This window comes from Conger conger, chromosome 4 (genome assembly GCF_963514075.1).
Source record: "Conger conger chromosome 4, fConCon1.1, whole genome shotgun sequence".
NCBI classification, from domain to species: Eukaryota; Metazoa; Chordata; class Actinopteri; order Anguilliformes; family Congridae; genus Conger; species Conger conger.
This window is the reverse complement of record NC_083763.1, coordinates 34,835,456-34,856,627: the sequence shown is the minus strand read 5'-3', so window position 1 is coordinate 34,856,627 and position 21,172 is coordinate 34,835,456. Positions and strand designations below refer to the sequence as shown.

The window sequence follows — 21,172 nt, the reverse complement described above, 5'->3', positions numbered from 1 at the left end:
AACTGTACAAGATAAACAAATTCTGGATATCTGTAAATGCTATGCTCTAGGTCTGCTGTAGCTGCAGATACTGTACACTGCTGCTGTATTTACTGCGGCTAAGCCCTATGTTTGCTATACGCTATTGCTGTTACAGCAGTTATACTTGTATATACTTGTTATACTTGTCCCACTGCAGTATTCACTATTACTGTGATTGTTTCCCGGCCGCTGACATACCCAAACTCTAAAGTTGTTATGATTTTGTGCTGTTTTCAGAGTTGCTGGAGAGTCCTATACTACCAGAAGACATTGAAGCAGTGATAAAGGCAAAGATACTGTACCGATCCTGCATGAATGAAAGTAAGCAAGTGTGGTAACCCAATGCCTCACACAATTCCTCATGAAATGTCTGTCAGATCTTAATAGGTGAGCAGGAAGCCACAGACCATGCTGAAAGGTTAATGATGAGGTCATACATAAATATCACGAGGAGGGACCATGTCAGTAAAGGTCTTCACATATTCTGGTCAAGTGAGTGCTCAAGATTTGTGAGCATATGTTTGTTTACAGAACATCTCAAAGCAATAACAAAGAATAATTAAAAAGTACTTCTCCTCCCTGACTGGACTGTCTCCTCACTATCTGTGGTCTCTTTCAGGGTATAAAATAAGTAGACCAGGCTACAAGATGTATAAATCTGAACTAATCTGGAGAGGTTAAGGGAAGCCTCTGTGACATGCATTACATTCAACAGACACCCAAAACCCTGTAGTTTATACCAGTGCAGGCAGTTTTCATTACTGAAGCATCCACTGCTATAAAGCCTTTTTATAAATCTGCCTGATTTTAAGTGATAGGACACTGCGCTCTTTCTCCAAAAATGAAAGGGATTTTTTGCCGGCTTTACATTGGCATAGTAAAGTGAGCAGAGTTCCTGTGGCAGTGAAGCAGCTTTCATGCTCCTATTGTCAGGCTTAATTAAATCTTCGTCCAGCAACATAGAAACTTAAAAATCAACAATAAGCTAACAACAGATTCTAGTCTCACTAGAGCAGTAGCACTCACTATATTGTAGCGTCCAGGGGTACTCGCATATTAGATGGCAATCATGTATAAGTATTGGGGAGGAAGGGCTAGATTTTCATGCATACTGCACCGCCTCCAAAAGCACATATCTCACTCAAAATCTTTCACTAATTTTTCAAAATGAAATAATTGTTTCAATGAATTTGTCAGTGTCATCAAAATGAAAAGTCCCTTTATCATTGTTTGAAATCAAGACTGTGAAAATGTTAGACATATTGTCATTTGGACAGTGCACCCTGGAAGAACATTTGTTACAGTAACTTCAAATCAGAGAGCAGAATTACAATATTGCACAATTGCACACCAGTTTTTCCTTCTCAATGTTTATAAAATTGATGACACTGTGGACTGGCCCACATTAGGTTGCACTCTTCAACCAGGCTCTGCTATTGTAAGACCACGGTTGATTACATGGTCCACAATGGTAGCCCTCACATCATTGGAGACATGTGCATCTGTCCTCTTCTGCCTCTTCCTCTGTTTTGTGGTCTTCTCCTAACCATACCACCATGGATCCTTACTCCTCTTCCTCTTCGATGAGCAGGCACTTTCCTCTGTTCAATGTTTGCCTAAGCAGGTTCTCCCATGACCCTAGTTACACAGATGTGTTAGAGAGTAAAACTGGTCAGGAACCCAGGCAGAGTCAGCGGTGACAAAAAGCACAGGGAAGACCTAAAATGGGAGTCAAACCCAGGCAGAAAAACAAAAATCTAAAGATCCCACAAATCAGGGAGCAGAAAAACAGACAAAAACGGGAAAGCAAGAAGGCAAGAAACCAAAAACAAAGAAAGTGAAAACCAGGCAGAAACACAAACCCAGGGTGGCAAAAAGAAAGAATCGGGAAGAAGAATACAAGGGAAGACTCAGGAAATTGGAGAAGATGAACTAGCAATGAGAAGATGAAAAGGACAGGTATAAATACAAAACTTATAAACAGACAATGAGAAACAGGTGAGAGGCAAGATAAAAAGACAGGAAAGAAATCCATATCAGGAATGGGAGGCGGAGACACTAAATGAAGAACAGGTGAGATGAATGAGTGGGAATGCATGGGAAGACAGACAGACTATGGTGGTCACAGAGGGAAAGAAGGAACGAAAAGAACTTAGACAAAAACAGATACAGAAAAACACAGAACCTGACAAAAACTGAAAAAACATAATTTATTCTCATCAACAAGATTGATGCAATTGTTGACGATTGTACTTTAACATTTGTATAAATGTGCTTCACATTTCAATTTGTAGAATGCAATCAGAAATGGTGTTCTGCTGTGAACAAGTGATGTTATGTTCTTGAGGTGTTCACATAATTGTTTTGAGAAAGTAAATTTTGATTTGACAATTGGGCCAAAGCAATTGAAAAAAACTGTATCTCTAGTTAACGTTGGCAAGTGGCCAAAATTATTATTTCATGTAAGACAAGTTTTCAACCAAGGATTTTATTTTTAATGCATACTTACAGTGACCTATCAAGTATTCATTGAAACTCCCGGTGTAAAAACGAAGGAAATTAATCACAAAACTACGTTTTAAGTTAAATGTTTGCATTTACTGAAAGCCTCAAAAGACAGGAAATTATATTAATCAGCCCTAACGCTAACATCAGCCTGCTCTCCATCGAGGTATCAGCACAGATCTTTGACAACATGCTACAGTCCTGGAGTTTATATTTAGTTTGTGCAGAACTCTTTCTCATTTATACCCAATTATTTGTATAGTATTAACACGGCAGCATATTTTGATAAATTCAACCAATACAAAATTAATTGTATATATGACATTGTAACATTTATTCTTACAGTGAGAATAAAAGTGGGTTTTGTAGGTGACACTATCACTGAGTGACTGTAAATGCACCGTAGTTAGCCATGACTTATATTCATGATTATATATAGGCCCATATACATATATACTGTAGGCTATGCATCTGCTTCTACGCTTTTATCCAGAACAAAATACAGTAGGCCTATATGAATGAGACCATAGGAATATACACTCTAAACTCTACAATACACATTTTCATGCAAGATCTATCAATTCATCACACAAGTTTAAAAATTGTATGCTATGCACCGACACAGTTTGTGGGCAAGCAATGTTGAATGTGTGATACAAGATATGTGGTACCAAATGGGACACATTGGACATGTTGGAAATAAAACCTGCTTTAAAATGCAAAGTGATGATGTGTGTGCGTGAGTGTGATGATGATTCTGTCTGGCTGTGGTTGTGGTGTGCGTGGGTGAGTGTGAGATTCAGATTTTACCTGGCTGTGGTTGTGGTGTGTGTGAGTGAGTGTCAGGATGATAATTCTGCCTGGCTGTGGTTCTTGTGTGTGTAGGTGAGTGTGAGATGATGATTTAACCTGGCTGTGATTGTGTGGGTGAGTGTGAGATGATGATTTTACCTGGCTATGGTTGTGTTGTGTGTAGGTGAGTGTGAGATGATGATTTTGTCTGGCTGTGGTTCTTCTGTTTTTGGAACAGCGTGAGGATGATTTTCCTTGGCTGTGGTTGTGATGTGTGTGGGTGAGTGTGAGGATGATGATTTTACCTGGCTGTGATTGTAGTGTGTATGGGTATAATTCTGTCTGGCTGTGGTTATGGTGTGTGTAGGTGAGTGTGAGGGTGCTGATTTTACCTGGTTTTGGTGTGTGAGGACTTCTTGATTCCTAGGCAAGTCTGTGATTGTAGAGTGTGTGGGTGAGTAAGATGACGATTTTGCCTGGCTGTGGTTCTGTGCCAATGTGGGTGAGTGTGAGGACTCTTCCTGATTCCCTGCCTCCTCTATTCACGCTGACCTGCAGCGGCACTGGAGATGGAGGATGCAAAGCCTCTGCTGAAGGTCTTGAAGCAGAAGGAGCTGCGATGGCCAGTTCTGGAGGACTCTCTGGGCCCGGCTTGGCGCTGGGAGGAGAGCCAGTTCAATGTGCTGCAAACCATGACCCAGGTCCGCACCCAGTTTAGCAAATCCGTCCTTGTGAGACTCTATGTCTCCCCTGATGACAAGAACTCCAACCAGTACATCATCAAGGTAAGCCACAAACCGTAACCAGTACATACATCATAATCAGTACATTATCATTACATGACCCAAACAATAACCAATACATCATCAATATGAGCCTATAATCACTAAGACTATAATCAGTAACCACAGCTTAAGCAGATGGTCAGGTTCTTCATTCCTTCTGTCATCTCTACTTTCTAATGAAAAGAGGTCTGGTAATTGGAGTTTCTGGCACTATATTACAGTTGAAAAGGTGTGCCCAAGGACCGAACAATTTTTGTCCTTGGCTATGTCCTTTTACATGTATTTGTTGGTAGTTAATATAGTCATATTGTTTATTTCATACACATGCTTCATTCATTTTATTTTATTTTTTTAAGTAGCGAGTAAAAACCGTGTAGCTTGATGGATCAAAACAGCAATCTTGAAAAAAAAAGTAATCTTATAGCTTTGATCACAATGAGTTTGAAATAGAGCACCCTTCACACATGTACCCTAACCTAAACAGTACAGTTCTTTAATATTTTCAGGTAACACTGCATACATTGTAACCCCCCCCCCCTCAATCTCCAGATGGATCAGGCAACACTGTCTTTATCTTCTCGGGAGGACTTTCTCACCAACACCACAGACGCACAGGCAGTAAGTCCTGACTAACCTACCACAGAGAGTAAGAATCTTGCTTTCTGTGTAAGGAATACCATAATACTCTCTATTTCTCTGCATATTCCCTGTGCAACATATGCCCATGCATCTATCTCAGTATGACAAAATATGTATAGAAGAGCAACCTGTATTTTGCAACAAACATGCATAGGTATGAGGATCACTCATAAGCAAATGTGCATCACCACTCAGATAATGGGGCAGACCAATCCAACACAGGCTGATGCTTCAACAGAGCACAAATTATATTGCTCTTCTGTGTGCATTCCTTAGCCTAATAGTTTGTAGAAACTACAAGTTTTTCCCCTCTTTCACCTTCTTTTTCTATTTGCTCATTGCCTTCTTACATACCTGGGCATTTCACAATGTTTTATCTCTAAATATACCCAGTACAGCATCTACCCATGTTAACCTCTTTTTATGGTATGTGTGCATATCTAGCCACGTATTTCTGGGCATGTACTGTGATAATGTAATATTGTGTCATTATCTCTTAGTACCGTGAGGCCCTGCTAAGTCTGATGGTGGACACCGCAGTTATGCTGGGAGCAAATCAGCAGTCTGCAGAGACCCAGATGAAGGATACTCTGGCCTTTGAGATAAAGTTGGCAGAGGTCGGGTTGCGTCACATAGAGTGTCACTAGCACAGCTGAGGGGAGTCAGATGAACTATAGGCCTGATTTCAGTGTAAATATAAATGTGAAGCTGAGCCAAAGCGTATCAGTACCTAACCGAGGGCAATGAACTTTCTCTTCTCCCCAACGATTGAATGGTTAGTTGTATTTACCAATGCACATTGCTCCAACCTCCTGTCGGGGAAGTGAGGATTAAGTATAATACGTTTATTTTCTGAATCCATTGGTTCCAACAAACAATATCCTTGTTAAGATGTCCAGCACTCTGAATACTGCACACAAGTTAATTCAAAGCTTTGCAAGAACTACTCAAACTACTGCCTATTAAGTGCTCACTGAGTGTGTGTGTGTATATATATATATAATGATTTAACATAACACAAGTGTATTGCCGGACGTGGCGACAGGGCAATAGTGCAGGTGCAGGTGCACATTGGCGCTGGTGTCAAATCTGCATCTGCACTCTCGTTCTCAAAATCAATTCCTCACAAAAATGTTAACTTAGTATGGAAATTCTCAAAAGACTTTCAGATAGAAATATAATTTAAAAAATATCAGATATTGATATATAACATATTGCTAATTTAGCTCCAATACCCTATTGCCACCTTGTAACACCTGCCCCCGAGAAGGGGCATGGCTATGGCGGTGACGTGTCTTCTTGTGGATGATGTAAAATCTTTGCTTCCAAATCCTATCCTTGGTTTTCATCTAATACTGATATATGATTGGCTGTGGAGAAGACGGTGCTGAATCGTCAAAACAGAGAAAAGGCGGAAGTTTGCAAATGAGCTGGATTACAATACAAATCGAAAATGTCACTTTGGATGTAACATTACTGCCAAAAGGGAAGACATTTGAAAAAATGAATGAAAGAGGAATCCACAGAAATATTGACAAAATAAAAAACACTGGAAAAGGGTTAAAATCTAAATTAAAAAAGTGCAATTTCAGGCAATTTTCAATTTTATGAATTTTACGATTGCAGTAGAGCAGTACCTCAACAGAATGAACCAACCAGCAAATCTCTGTGTGTTATGTAGGTTATGGAGTTGTGTATGCAATGGCTGATATGTAGGTGACAGTATGCACTAACCAACAGTATGACTGAAAGATGTGCTGCTGCTATATCCCTAGATCCTGATTCCATTTGAAAATCGGACTAGTGAGAACCTGTACAACAAGTACAGCCTGTCTCGCCTTCAGAAGACTATCCCAGACGTAAGACACCTACAATACACACCTGTCTGTTTATCTGTAACTTTAAGGGCCCTATTTTCCAGAGTCAACTTCACAGGGCATGTGGGCGCAGTCACTAGTGAGGCGGGAGGTGGGACTATTGAATATTGATATTTTTTTGCACGGAAAGGAGATGTGGCCACATCCACAGTCCCTACAGAGAGTGTAGAGGGTTTTTGTGGCATAGAGGTTGGCTGTCAGTTAAGAAAAATAAATGGCTTAATTAAACAACTGACATGGACTATGAAAACTGACAGGTGCTAATGTGATTTGAAAGTTTAATCCTATATCCCATCATCACATGTATTTAGTCCTACTGGCCATTGGCTTTTACTGGGCAACATTTTTGGAACCAGTCTACCACTTGTGTAAACCAGATGTCAACACTTTTTTTCTCACCATAAATCCATTGAGACAGACTACAGGAAGTGGCAATGATTCCAGAAATTACATAGACTGTAAGAATGTCAGTGAATATTACAGTAAAAGTCTGTCAAATGGAAAAGGTACAATATTGTTAGCTTTATTGTTTATAACTTTTCTTAAATAAATGCTCATTACACACATTCATTTTTATTTCATGCACATAAAATGAAAAACATTAAAAACATTTCATGTTCAAATTGGGTTTATTCGTATACATCCCATTACAGACAGGTATAACAAAAAGAATGGAATGCAATACCCCCAGTACAATACAAGAACAGCCTGTCTGTCCGGAAATGGCAATAATCTGCGAGTAAGCCACACCAAAATAGCAATGTGCCGCTCGCTCTTCACTGACACACTCTGACACATAGCAAGTCCAGAAATTTAGGATCTCAGATTCGTGTCGAAAATGAGATCGCCAGTACGTCAAGCCGGAAAATAGGGCCATAAATCTGTTCTCTGTCCCTCTCTCTTATTCACCCTGTTTCTCTCTGTAGTTTAACTGGCTGGAGTTTGTGAAGGCAGTTATCGACACATCTCTGTATCCTGAGTTGAAGTCTCTGTCCACATCAGAGCAGGTGATTGTACGCACTCCCAAGTACTTCAAGGAGCTCGTCAAACTACTTAGCACCACAAAGAAAAGGTAACATGCACTACTAAAGGTACCATTACACTGCCTTAAACTGTTTTCAATGGTTAAACTTTACACTACCAATCCTGTGGACCAATCACAGAGCAACCAGGACCCTGTTATATCCTATAGTATATTTGGACCAAACAGTAGTTATGTGCTTATTGTGGTGTAATCATGTCCTCTGGGTGTCCTTACTGTGATTGGCATTGAGACAGAACTGCTGTCATTGTCTGCTTTTGGGTATCTGCAAACCACCTCTAACTTGCTCCCCCTCTTTCTCTTCCTCTCATCTGTGCTGTGGTTCCAGGACGGTGGCAAACTATGTGGTCTGGCGAGCGACCTTTTCCCGAATCACCACACTCAGCCGCCGTTTCCTCTACAGATATCTGGACTTTGCTCGGGTCAGTAGTAGTTGCACTGCCAGTAACAAGATCCATAAGTAGCACTAACCAGTGTCATCAACCAACGCTAACCAGCATGACCGATCGCCTAACCAGCATCACTAATTACCACTAATGTGTATCAATAGCCAGCATTAACCAGCATCAATAATCACCACAAACCAGCATCACCACTCAGCACTAACCAGCATCACTAATCACCACTAAAGTGTATCAACAATCCGCACTAACCAGCATCACTAATCACCACTAACATGTATCAACAATCAGCAGAAACCAGCCTCACTAATCACCACAAACCAGCATCACCACTCAGCACTAAGCAGCATCACTAATCACCACCAAAGTGTATCAACAATCCACACTAACCAGCATCACTAATCACCACTAACAAGTATCAGCAATCAGCAGTAACCAGCCTCAGTAATCACCACAAACCAGCATCACCACTCAGCACTAACCAGCATCACTAATCACCACTAACTTGTATCCAAAATCAGCACTAAACAGCATGACTATTCACCACTAAAGTCTATCATTCAGCACTAACCCTAATCATTAACCAGTAGATTTTCTACTGCACTCTTCCCAGCACCAACCAGAATCACCTTGCCCCTGTTCATTTAGCTAAATGCACTAATTGTACAGTGAGCCAAACACTGCCCCCTCTTTGGATCTGAGCAGCAAGTGCCAAAGTGTAGTTGGTCCTAAGGGACTGGCAGAAAAATACACACATACAAATGCACGCACAAGCATGCACACACTTTCAGAGCGAGAAGTACTGTGCAAATCTGGCAAAATAGCTACACTGATATTTTTTTTGCTGGATTCCTATTATAACAAAATCAAGTGTTACAAAGTCTAGTCAGCAGTGTTTTGCTGTCCAGTATTTGTTATCACTCAGGTGGCAATACTCAGACATTATAAAATGTGGTTTTATATAATGGCTATCAATCTCTGCCAGTGCCCTTGGAAAATACAGCTTTAAAAAGAAATGATCTACTATTATATTTCATAAAATCACAACAGTTGCAATGCTAATTACATTAACATAAAAAGACTAAGCAGTCCACTTATGTTTTTCTATCTGAATCCGGATACAGATTATTTTGCTGGTTAAACAGGTACAGATACAGATAGTGTTGTCTCTGCATGCCCCTATTATATAGAATGGGCTCTATGTGTAGTGTGTACTGTACTATATACTATACTGTTCATTTTACTAAGATGCAGGTGGGTCTGGATCATTCCACTCTATCTGCAGGTTACCACGGGAACAACCTCACTGACCCCACGCTGGGACAAGTGTGTCAACTATGTGGAAAACACCCTGATGTACGCTGGGGGACGAATGTTCGTTGAAAAACACTTTCAAGAAGACAAGAAACTCATGGTAACCTGGTCCCACCCAGATGTACACGTCTCAGTAGTCAAATGATATGCTAATGCTCAAAAAATCTAAACATTCCTCACAAACACCCTTACAGTAACTCCACATCAAAAGTGGAAAGTGTGATCTGGTACTGGCCCCTGTTGGTCTTCTGACATACTACAGGAAAGAAAATCTAAGAGCCATAACACTTTATTAGGTATTTATGAGACATATTTTTTGGACTTACCTGGAACATACTTTTCAGAAGGTCAACATTTCTGTATTATAAATCCTTTTTTTGGATGGTCTTATGTAATATTCTAATATTTTGAGATACTGGATTTTCATGAGCTATAGGCCGTAATCATCGAGATTAAAACAAAAAAAGGCTTGAAATATTTCACTTTATGTGTAATGAATCTGGAATATATGCAAGTTTCAGTTTTTGAGTTAAATTACGTAAAAAATGTTTTTCCAAGATATTCTAATTTTTGAAGATCCACCTGTATTAGCCTTCTGCTGCTGTAGCCCGTTTACATCAAGGTTTGACATGTTGTGTGTTCACTGTGTGATGCTCTTCTGCATCCTACTGTTACTCAGAGTTACTGTCAACTCTGGCCATTCTCCTCTGACCTCATAGGCAAGGTTTTTTCACCAACTGAACTGCCACAAAATGAGTGTTTTCATGTTTTTCTTCAGTCAAGAAACCCTTGACTGTTGTTTGTGAAAATCTCAGGAGATCTGGCACCACCAATCATTTCACAATTAGATACTTACATTGACAAGCTGGTGTATTGGTCTATCAAATAAAGTGGTCATTGAGTGTAGATATAAATGCACAGTAAATGCTGTAAACGAATATAATACTGTTATTGACATTTTCCAACATGTGTAACATAGTGTGCTTTGTAGGCGATATGCCACTACTCTATGTATGATCAAATATAATAGATAGCCTGATGCTGATTTGACTCAGATCTCATGTTCATGTGACATCAAACAGACACCGGGTTTAATAAAATAAATGTAAAAAATGTATAAACACAGAACATAAACAGGGAGAAAGAGAAGGAGAGGTATGACTATGTGGGTGCTTGTGCACATGCGCCCGTTAACACACGTGCCCCTTGTAAAGGTAGCTTGGGTAGGCCTCCGTGGCGGAATAATCTAATAGGTATCACTTGACAAAGACCTTCAACTCAAAGTGATATAATAAACAATTAGTGGGTTATTCACAGCTACCGGCTACATTAATTTAAGATGGGTTGCACCGATATGTTATGCTGTACCACTTCATTTTAAGCATTGCTTAACAAATCTGTGATTAACATCTTAACCTGTGATTAAACCTTGACCTGCAATTCATTATCATTGTCCGCCATGATGGAGTAATGAAAACAAACCAACAATGCTGCACATTTGAGACTAACCATGAGTATTAGGCTACGTTTTATTCTCTTTTACGAGGAATGCAATGATTACAGACCTAGCTATGTTCAGAAAACAGTCAGTGCTCGTGCAGGCAAATACATTCAAATAGTTACAGTTAGTTTAGAGGTTTTGAGGCTAACTTATTAGTGTTGGTGCTAGCTAAATGGTAAATGGTTGGAATTTATATAGCGCCTTTATCCAAAGCGCTGTACAATTGATGCTTCTCATTCACCCATTCATACACACAGTCACACACCAACGGCAATTGGCTGCCATGGAAGGTGCCAACCAGCTCGTCAGGAGCATTTAGGGGTTAGGTGTCTTGCTCAGGGACACTTCGACACAGCCCGGGGCGGGGGATCGAACCGGCAACCCTCTGACTGCCAGACGACTGCTCTTACTGCCTGAGCCATGTCGCCCCATAGCTAGCTAGGAACAAGGTAAAATGTCACACCAGCGTGTCAGAAGCCACAAAAGATATATAGTATATCAGTTGATGGAACAGTATGGATATATACTTGCGGACGAAACAGGGTTGAGATGATGTCTTATTTTCCGTCAAGGAACTCGGTTCGGTTTTCTTCAATGTATGCTGCCATTGTGGCCATTTTTAACCACCTCTGCTGCAAGTTTAAATTGAATCCTAAACTGAAATTTAAATCTGAGTTTAAAGTAGTGAAGCAACATGATGCAAATTAATCTAGGTTTTCTGTGAATCTAGGTTTAAAGTTTGGTGCAACTGCATTAATAGATAAACCTTGATTTAATCCAGGTTTAGGATGAATCTTTGTGGGTGTAATCTGTCCTATCAGTTCTGAGTGGAGCGTTAGAGTTAGTTGTGAGGAGCAAGAGAGGCTACGTGTGTAGTTGAACCCTATAGCTACAGTGGGAGCAATAATTATTTGATCCCTTGCCGATTTTGTAGGTTTGCCCACTTACAAAGAATGGAACTGTGTAGAATTTTGATCATAGGTACATTTTAACATTGAGAGACAGAATATCACAAAATAATCCACAATAACAACATCATATAAACTTAATACTTGGTGGAGAAACCTTTGATGGCAAGCACAGAGGTCAGATGTTTGTTGTAGTTTTTCACCAGGTTTGCACAGATCTTGGAAGGGATTTTAGTCCACTCCTCTTTGCAGATCCTCTCCAAATCCTTAAGGTTCCGAGGCTTTCGCTTGGCAACTCGAAGCTTCAGCTCCTTCCACAGATTTTCGATGGGATTTAGGTCTGGAGACTGGCTAGGCCACTCCAGGACCTAAATATGCTTTTTTGAGCCACTCCGTTGTTGCCTTGGGCGTATGTTTTGGGTCATTGTCATGTTGGAAGACCCATCCACAACCCATTTTCAGTGCTCTCACTGAGGGAAGGAGGTTGTCGCCCAAAATTTCCTGGTACATGGCCCCATTCATCCTCCCCTAGATACGGTGAAGTCGTTCTGTCCCCTTAGCTGAGAAACACCCCCAAAGCATAAGGTTTCCACCTCCATGCTTCACAGTGGGGATGGTGTTCTTGGGGTTGTACTCAGCATTTCTCTTCCTCCAAACACGGCGAGTTGAGTTGATGCCAAATAGCTCTATTTTGGCCTCATCTGACCACATCACCTTCTCCCAAGCCTCCTCTGGATCATCCAGGTGTTCTTTGGCAAACTTCAGATGGGCCTGTACATGTGCCTTCTTCAGCAGAGAAACCTTGAGCGCGCAGCAGGATTTTAATCCTTCACGGTGTAGTGTGTTAGTGATGGTTCTCTTCGTGACTGTGGTCCCAACTGCCTTCAGGTCATTAACAAGCTCCTCCTGTGTAGTACTGGGCTGATCCCTGACCTTTCTCATCATTTATATCCCACAAGGCGAGATCTTGCGTGGAGCCCCAGACCGAGGGAGATTGGCGGTGACTTTGTGTTTCTTCCATTTTCGAATAATTGCTCCAACAGTTGTGACCTTCTCACCAAGCTGCTTGCTTATTTTCTTGTAGCCCATTCCAGCCTTGTGCAGGTCTACAATTTTGTCCCTGATGTCCTTAGACAGCTCCTTTGTCTTGCCCATGGTGGAAACGTTGGAATCTGATTGATTGTGTGGACAGGTGTCTTTTATACAGCTACATAACGATGTAACGAGTTGACACAGGTGTTTTGGGTAATGAGCTGAGATTAGGATTGCTTCTTAATGGAAAACTAACTGGTCTGTGGGAGCCAGAATTATTGCTGATTGGTAGGGGTTCAAATACTTATTTCATGCAAAAATATGATAATAAATTTATCAAACTTATGATGTTGTTATTGTGGATTATTTTGTGATATTCTGTCTCTCAATGTTAAAATGTACCTATGATTAAAATTCTACACAGTTCCATTCTTTGTAAGTGGGCAAACCTACAAAATCAGCAAGGGATCAAATAATTATTGCTCCCACTGTACATACGCACGCACTGGTTCACGGAACTGAATGCATTCAAATGATCAAAAATAAATAGGTACACCTTATTGGTAAATGGTTGTCAGCCTTACTGTCCTTTCACATGTGTGGTTTTCTCTGGGGGTAGCTGTGGGCTGTTCTTTGAGAAGCAACCCGGAGCAATTGTGGTTCAGGGGAGATCTTACTGTTAAGAAAAGTTGTTCTCTGCAGTTTCTACTGGTCAGCTGATGCAACAATGTGTGGGCACCACTTTGATTAAAATAGGCCGAGACTTTTGTTACCGCAAGGTACGCTATTCCTGTGGAGAACTAGTTGCTGTGGAGAACTCAGCCTCTGTCTGAGCATCAGGAACAGGAGGGCAAGACATACAGTGCATCCGGAAAGTATTCACAGCGCTTCACTTTTCCCACATTTTGTTATGTTACAGCCTTATTCCAAAATGGAATAAATTAATTTTTTTCCTCAAAATTCTACACACAACACCCCATAATGACAACATGAAAGAGGTATTTTAGAAATTTTTGCAAATTTATTAAAAAATAAAATAATAAGAAATCCATGTACATAAGTAGTGAGTGAATGAAGAGCGGTGAAGATTTTAAATGAGAGATTTTAAATGTCTCTGGTTTTATATCGTAAATGTTTATTGCTTTGTTTTAGTATTGGTTTACCTGTAACTGAACATCACGCAGGGGCAGTGCTGTAAATGTCACTGAAGTGTCCTGTGGGAGTGTAGTCATGTGGTCCCAACAGCTTCATTAATCATTCAAGGGAATCAACCAAAATCTTACATTTAAAAAATAAAATAAAAATTATTGGCACCCTTGGTTTAATACTTTGTGCAACCACCGCTGGCAAGGATGACAGCTTTGAGTCTTTTCCTATAATTTGTGATATGGTTAGAGAACACATTTGGAGGGACGTTTGGCCATTCCTCCATGCAGACCTTTTCAAGATCATTCATATGCTTTGGTTTGCAGGCTGCCCAGTTCTGTTCAGACCACAGTCTTTTTGATGAGATTTAAGTTTGGAGACTGAGATGGCCATTGCGGAACATGGGTGATGTTTTCACTTAATTCATGTATGGATTTTTATGTATGTTTGGAGTCATTGTCCACCTGGAAAATCCAGATGTTCTGCCAAAATGTCCTGGTACTTTGTTGAAATCATTACGTGCCCCTGGTCCACTGGCAGCAAAACATCCCCAAAAGATCAATGACCCACCTCCATATTTGACAAGGTATGAGGTGCGTCTCTTGGAATGCATTCCGCTTTGCTGCAAAACATGTTGATGGTGTGCATTTCAATGTTTGGCTCATCTGACCATAGCATTCGCAAACTCCAGATGCTTGGTTTTATTTATTGTGCTCAATAAGTGCAATGTGTCTGTGGAGGCAATGTGCAGTTGCATCCTCTTCCTGGTAAGTGTGCAACCATTCCATAGGTTTAATTTTTAATTTTTAATTTTTTGCTCTTACAGTGCTAGGTGGTATGTTGAACTGTTTATGTTTTTTTTGTATCCATTACCAGACTTGTGGTGTTCAATTACCACCTGCCTCTTTTGAATTGACAGTCCTTTCGCATGTTGATAAAAAGAGATTTTGTATGCTTTTTACCTCATTTTTATACTGTGGTGAATTAGGAAGTGATGGAATGACACGATATAGTTCCATTAGACTGAGATTAACTAAATTAAGTAAAATATTATTGTGAATATAACTGATTTGATTTGATAACTGATTTTATTTACAAAACAAATGTATGGGTGCCAATAATTTTGACTTTCAGAAAAAATAAAAAACATGAGAGTAAATGTATAGAAATAAATTTATATAGTTTTCCTATATGTTTGAACATAACATAGATTATCGTCTCTGTTGTTTATTATATGCAGCCTTTTTCTTCATTTTTATCAAGGGTGCCAATAATTCTGGAAACTGTAAATAGAAAACTCCATTCATGTATATCTTGAATATAAATAAATGGTTATGTAATTGCAATAAATGCATTCATTTTTGCACAGATGGAAGAGCTGATTGATGGAATTCGATGGGCGTTCATAGACATGCTAGAGAAGGAGAATGACTGGATGGATGACATCACCAAATCCAAAGCCAAAGATAAGGTAACAGTGTTTATGTGTGCTTATAGTACAAGTAACATCATTTACTGTGCAGTGCAAGTAACAGCATCTACCTGCATTCTATGCAGGTAAGCAGTTGGTATACTGTGCCTATGCCTTAACTTAGGGTACCTGTGCCCTGTACAAAAACTCTCTCTTCCCATTTATTTCTGTCAGGCTCATGCTGTCTTAGCAAAGGTTGGATATCCAGAGTTTATCCTGAATGACACCTACATCAATGAGGACATAAAGAGAGTGAGTCTGTGTATGATTGTTTGTTTGTGCATGCATGTGTGCACATTTGTATGTGATTTGTGTTTTCTTTCCTCTTTGCAGTTGTCGTTTTCGGAGAAGGATTACTTTGGGAATGTGATGCAGACTCTGCGCTTCTTTGCTCAGTCGGACATTGCTTGGCTGCGCAAGACTGTCCCGCGCACAGAGTGAGTTCTTGAAACGAACGCATGACCTTAAACTCCTTTCTTCTTTTGCTGGACAAAGTAGCTCTGGTTGCAAAAGTAGTTTTGGTTGCACACACCTTCACCTCTACTTGTGCTATATTTGGTTCAAGATAATTCCTGTGCACCAGAGCAATCTTACTTTTAAGCTCATCATCCCTCTCACCCCTTCACTTATCTTGATTAATGACCTTGGCAGTTTGTTTGAAAAATTGCATTACTGAACACAAACTGTCTTTGTGCTGACTGTCTCACATAGCACTCTTTAACCTCATGCTATGTTAGTTCAATTTAACCCCTTAAGTATCACATTTTTTCTTGACACAAGCTTGGAAACTGCTGGCTGCAGCCACCGGTTAGCAGCTGCTGCGGCAAGGCAAAGGGGCAGCCTCATATCAGAAGGACCTCAAAAGGGCGATGGTGGTCTTCCCTTGTTAGACCTATCGGTCTAGAATCGCCAACTTCAGGTCCACGTAGCTGGATTAGGAGGACGCTGGCAGGCTATGCACATCTTGCTGAGCTTCCCTGGTGAGAAGAGGAAGCAAACGCACAGCCCACTCTTTTGTTGGCCACCCGCAGGCAGGTGCTGTACCCTCAAACGTGGCCAGGTATGCCTCCACGTCTTTGCCCGATGCCATTTGTGGCATGTGCAATCTGGCGTACCTGCCAGTCTGGGATATCTGGGCAGCTGACCTGCAGGGTTCAGCTGCAGCATGCTCTGCAGGAGAGCCCAATCCTCTGCCTGTCCCTGTGCCAACTCAAACCGGGCGGTGCTCTGTCCCTCCTGCAATGCCGCTAGTTGTCATAACGCTTGCCCCAGTGGCAATTTCATCGCCCTCACTCCCACTTGGCCTTCCATGTCTGGTTTTGTCTTGGCTGTATTCTCCTCTCCCCCCATCCAGGCCACCACTGTAATATTTTTGAATGTTCTCCCACAAACTACTCAGTATGTATTTAAATGCACACAGGTTTATTTTACTGCAGGTATAAACAAAATCAAACGAAATAGACACAACACCACATAAAGAGGAGACTGGAAGACACAACATCAGTCCAATGTTTGTCATTCCTGTGTGCGTTTCTGGTGTCATGCCCCGATCTCATTGCAGGTAGACCAGATAAAGGATTAGTTATGATTATCAAATGACTTGCAGCTCCGGTTGCAAGCCGGCTAAACCGTTCCCTCTTCACCTGCAGATAGCTCCCTAACCACGCCATCCCTCCACAGCCTCTCAACAAGATCACTAAGAGAACATCAAAAACTAAGCCCATTTTTGGCCGCTTGGTAATTATTTAGAATTTGACAGACTGCAACAGAGTTCATCAGCAGTGTTTATAGGAAAAGGTCTGTACTTAATCCCCAGGGTACAGATGATTCAAATCCCAGGTGGGATTTACTGCCACTGTAACCTCAAGCAAAGGTACTGGAACTTGACTTGTTTTGTAAATGTCCAGCTACACAAAATGGATAATGTCTCAGATAGGTCCTTCTGGGTAAGGGCTAAGCTAATAAACAGTATCATGAACTTACATTGAGAGTGCTGCTTTGGGGCTGTAGACACCAGGTTTGATAGCTTCCTGGAGAGGGCACTGAATTACAATTACATAAATCAAATGAAAAAATAAAGGGTGCTGTCAGTGAATAATATTCAGTGTTTTTGATGGTTCCATTTGATATCAGAGAACTTCTGGAGATTCAGTAAATATTGTGAAGAAAGCCTACAGTAAAGTTCCTCTGCTGTTACACAGTTGAACCTGGGAGATTTCGCTTTTTGCTTTTGATTAAATAGCAGCCGATTCCCCTTAAGATAGTACAACAAAGAGTATACTGCAGTAGTGTTATAGATTATCACAGCTTCTATCCTCTTCTTCTTCCTTTCTCTTCTCTACCACTTTGAGACCTTTGATAAAAGCAATTCCTTCAAGATATGACCCAAACAAGAGTTTGAGGTCACACAATCAGTTGAACTGTGAGAATGTCCGTAGAACAGTTTCCTCATTGAATATAAGAGGATATAGAGAGTGGTTCTTGCTTTGGTTGTGAAAATATCTGGAGGAACAGTTTTCTGTTTAGATTTTGCTGTATGATTTTACTTTGCTTCATTCCCAGCAGCAGAAGAGAATCTTTAATCTCTTGTTGTATCACAAACACACCAACGCATAGTCGTGTTTAGTCTGCCCCAGGCAGAAATCTATCTGTCGTCCCTCTCAATGCACATCCAAACCTATCAATCACAACTCAAATGTTTATTCTCATGTTTCAATGTTTTGGAATCAATGTTTTGAATCAAAAATTGGCAATACAATTTTACTTAATTTAGTTAATCTCAGTCTAAAGGAACTACAGTGGGCTCCAGAATTATTGGCACCCTTGATAAGGGCAAAAATATTATTATTGGCACCCTTGAAAAGGGCAAGAGTAAGTAAAAAAAAAAAAAAACATTTATTGATATAAGCTTGATATTTCAACATGCGTAAGGTAGTCAGTGGAATCAACCAAAGAACATTTTCCCCCAAAAAGCAGGTTCAGAATTATTAGCACCCCTGGTTTAAAGGTACAATAGGTGAGATTTTTGTGTTAAAACATTGTTACAAGACCAGCACACAAGTTATTTTTGGAATTTTGCCCTTCATAGGAGATATAGACCCATTAATCGATTGATGAATTAAATATGTATAATGTGCAATATGCTAATGTCATCTTTAGCTACCAGGAGGCCCCGTTGCAGGCTGGGCCTTAGGGAATTGCTCAACATGCTCACACACACACACACATACACACACACGCACACACACATACACACACACAGTTTTGGCAGTAACCAGTAACATTTAATACTTTATCAAAAGGCTAGTGGAAGAGTTGAACAAGAATGGATTATTAAAGTTAAGTTTCCGGTTAAATACTTAAAACTTATGAACTCAAAGCCTGATCCTTCAGTGTTTAACACATACATTTCAGCAGGAATGCACCTGAAATCACCTGTTATGACAGCAGACAGAGCTAATCTATCTGGCTCTGTTTTTGTCTGCCTGTTTTTCAGATGGTTCACCAATCCCACCACAGTTAATGCCTTCTACAGCTCCTCGACCAATCAAATAAGTAAGATATGCACCTGGTGACTTACACAGTTTAAACTATTGCTCAATGCGGTTTCATAACTGCAACTTCTGTAAAATATGAGAGTTTACATTGTTATCAACAGATGACTTTAGGGGGCAGTGTTACGTAATACTGGGTACAGTGACGAAGTATGTGATGTAGTACAGAGCGGTGTATATCACAGTACAGGACTGTACATTGCATATTATGGGTTAAAATGAGTTACACTACAAAGCAGAGATGGATTTAGTACTTGGCTCTGTGTGATATAGCGCAACAATGCTTGTTTAGGGTGTGTTTATAGGGGTGTGCAAATCTGATCAGAATATAGAATCTGTTGGTATAGCACTCTTATTTAATACATTTGTAAAGGTGTAGAAAAATGCAGTACATATGCAACAAATGACCATGTTATGTTTAATGCAATTTTTTTCTGGTTATCTAAATTTCCAAATATAATTGGTCAACTTCGGTCATAATGCCTTTCCAACTTTGGTAGTCAGGTTTGGAAACACTTATACCAGTAGTACACAGCAACAGCGATGGGTGTAATATGGGGCAATATGTGCAGTAACACAGGTAATTTTGGTTACGGGGTACAGAGCAAAAACAACTAAAAATGTGTCACTGTCCAAATACTTACAGACTATGAATAGTTGAAATTAAGAAGCCGAAGAACAAAAGAAAAACTTAAAATAACCTAAGTTGTTGTCTGACTGTGAAGCTAAGCATCTGATTATGTTGGTTTTCATTAGATCAGAGGGTAGAATTTATATATAAGGAGTATAAGTCTATATCATTGTAATTGTTCTAGTTATTTAAATGGAGAGAGTGGCTAATGTTTAGTACTGTACAGTTACAATATCCTGTATTCTCTAGCAAAACTGCATGCCCCAATAAGGGATAACATCAGGTGGCACACACATTATGTATAGTATTTCAGAATCATGCAGTACATTTTTAAACCAGCAGAGGGAATAAAGAGGAATGGATGGTTTTAGAGCCGATGTCTGCAACCCTGGTCCTAGAGAGCTGCAGGGTGTGCCGGTTTTTGTTTTCACCTTAAAATAAGCAACCAATTCCGACCCTAGAAACAAGGTGATGTGAGTTAACTGTGTAATTAACTGCTTTCATCGATCATTGATTAAGTGCTGAGTCACAACGAAAACAAACACACCCTGCAGCTGACCTGGGTTGCCGACCCCTAATTTAGAGTAACATTTATCCTTTATTACATGGGCTTGCAAGGTGGGCCATGTCTGTTTCTTGACATTAGTCAAATCATTCCCAATTAAGTTGAAGTTGTTGATAAGCTCAGGAATGACAGCTGAACACTGTTCTTGTATTATTTTGTTTTTACTATTTACTCCGGTCTAAAGGCAGGTAAAGCAGCATGTCAATCATTTGCTGATGATACAGAGCCTTGTCATTTTTGGTTGCAGAACGATTTAATGCTTAATTTGCTTATATGAAGTTGTCACTGTTGCGGTCTATGATGAAATGTACTAGCATAGCATTTAGTATACCAGAAATGCAATTTAGCAGGACATTCACTTCACCTCCCCATTGTACAAGTTATTCAGTATTGGTGTATACAGACAATGAGTGAGCCAGGATAATTAGAGAAACTAAATTCTGTACACACCAGAACTAGAGTTCCCACCACTATGTTATAGAGGCTATTAATCAATGCCATATTTAAATTTATATTTAAATGCCTGAGAGCAATGATAAAACAAATATAATAAATTAAATGAAAGAATGTGTTGAAAGATGACTGTAAGAGACAGTAGTGTGTTATTGAACCTGTGAAAAAAGGAAAATATTTACAGTAGACTTTGTAATCATTGATTTTTCACAGGGTTTCCTGCTGGTGAACTTCAAAAGCCCTTTTTCTGGGGACTAAACTACCCACGGTGAGTGTGACATGGTTGGTTATTATAGTTTTTTGTTTATAATTTTGTTTTTATTTCTATTTCATTTAAAACTCCACTTTATCAAGTCCAGTTAAAAATATTTTATTTATTTTTTATTTACTTATTTTTATAATGTATTTAACTAGGAAGCCCCATTGAGATATGAGATCTCAATAAAATCAATAATACATCACACATAACGCATAACAGTACATGTAAAACAAATTGCTTGAATTAAAATAATACAGCATATTTTCAGCAGATTTA

The 21,172-nt window shown here is 39.9% G+C and overlaps 1 protein-coding gene across 3 annotated transcripts in view; it reads left to right on the top strand.

The window, feature by feature from the left end:
* phex (phosphate regulating endopeptidase homolog, X-linked) overlaps positions 1 to 21,172 on the top strand; it is a 52,758-nt gene that overhangs the window by 14,205 nt on the left and 17,381 nt on the right. For 2 of the 3 annotated variants that reach the window (XM_061239945.1, XM_061239947.1), the window contains exons 4-16: positions 259 to 342; positions 3,877 to 4,103; positions 4,653 to 4,721; positions 5,243 to 5,359; positions 6,518 to 6,601; positions 7,546 to 7,691; positions 7,990 to 8,083; positions 9,348 to 9,476; positions 15,333 to 15,434; positions 15,609 to 15,686; positions 15,768 to 15,871; positions 18,931 to 18,989; positions 20,851 to 20,905. In XM_061239945.1, coding sequence (XP_061095929.1) covers positions 259 to 342; positions 3,877 to 4,103; positions 4,653 to 4,721; positions 5,243 to 5,359; positions 6,518 to 6,601; positions 7,546 to 7,691; positions 7,990 to 8,083; positions 9,348 to 9,476; positions 15,333 to 15,434; positions 15,609 to 15,686; positions 15,768 to 15,871; positions 18,931 to 18,989; positions 20,851 to 20,905 — 1,348 coding nt within the window. The remainder of the gene's footprint in view (positions 1 to 258; positions 343 to 3,876; positions 4,104 to 4,652; positions 4,722 to 5,242; positions 5,360 to 6,517; positions 6,602 to 7,545; positions 7,692 to 7,989; positions 8,084 to 9,347; positions 9,477 to 15,332; positions 15,435 to 15,608; positions 15,687 to 15,767; positions 15,872 to 18,930; positions 18,990 to 20,850; positions 20,906 to 21,172) is intronic. The other variant, XM_061239946.1, reaches the window with a different exon arrangement.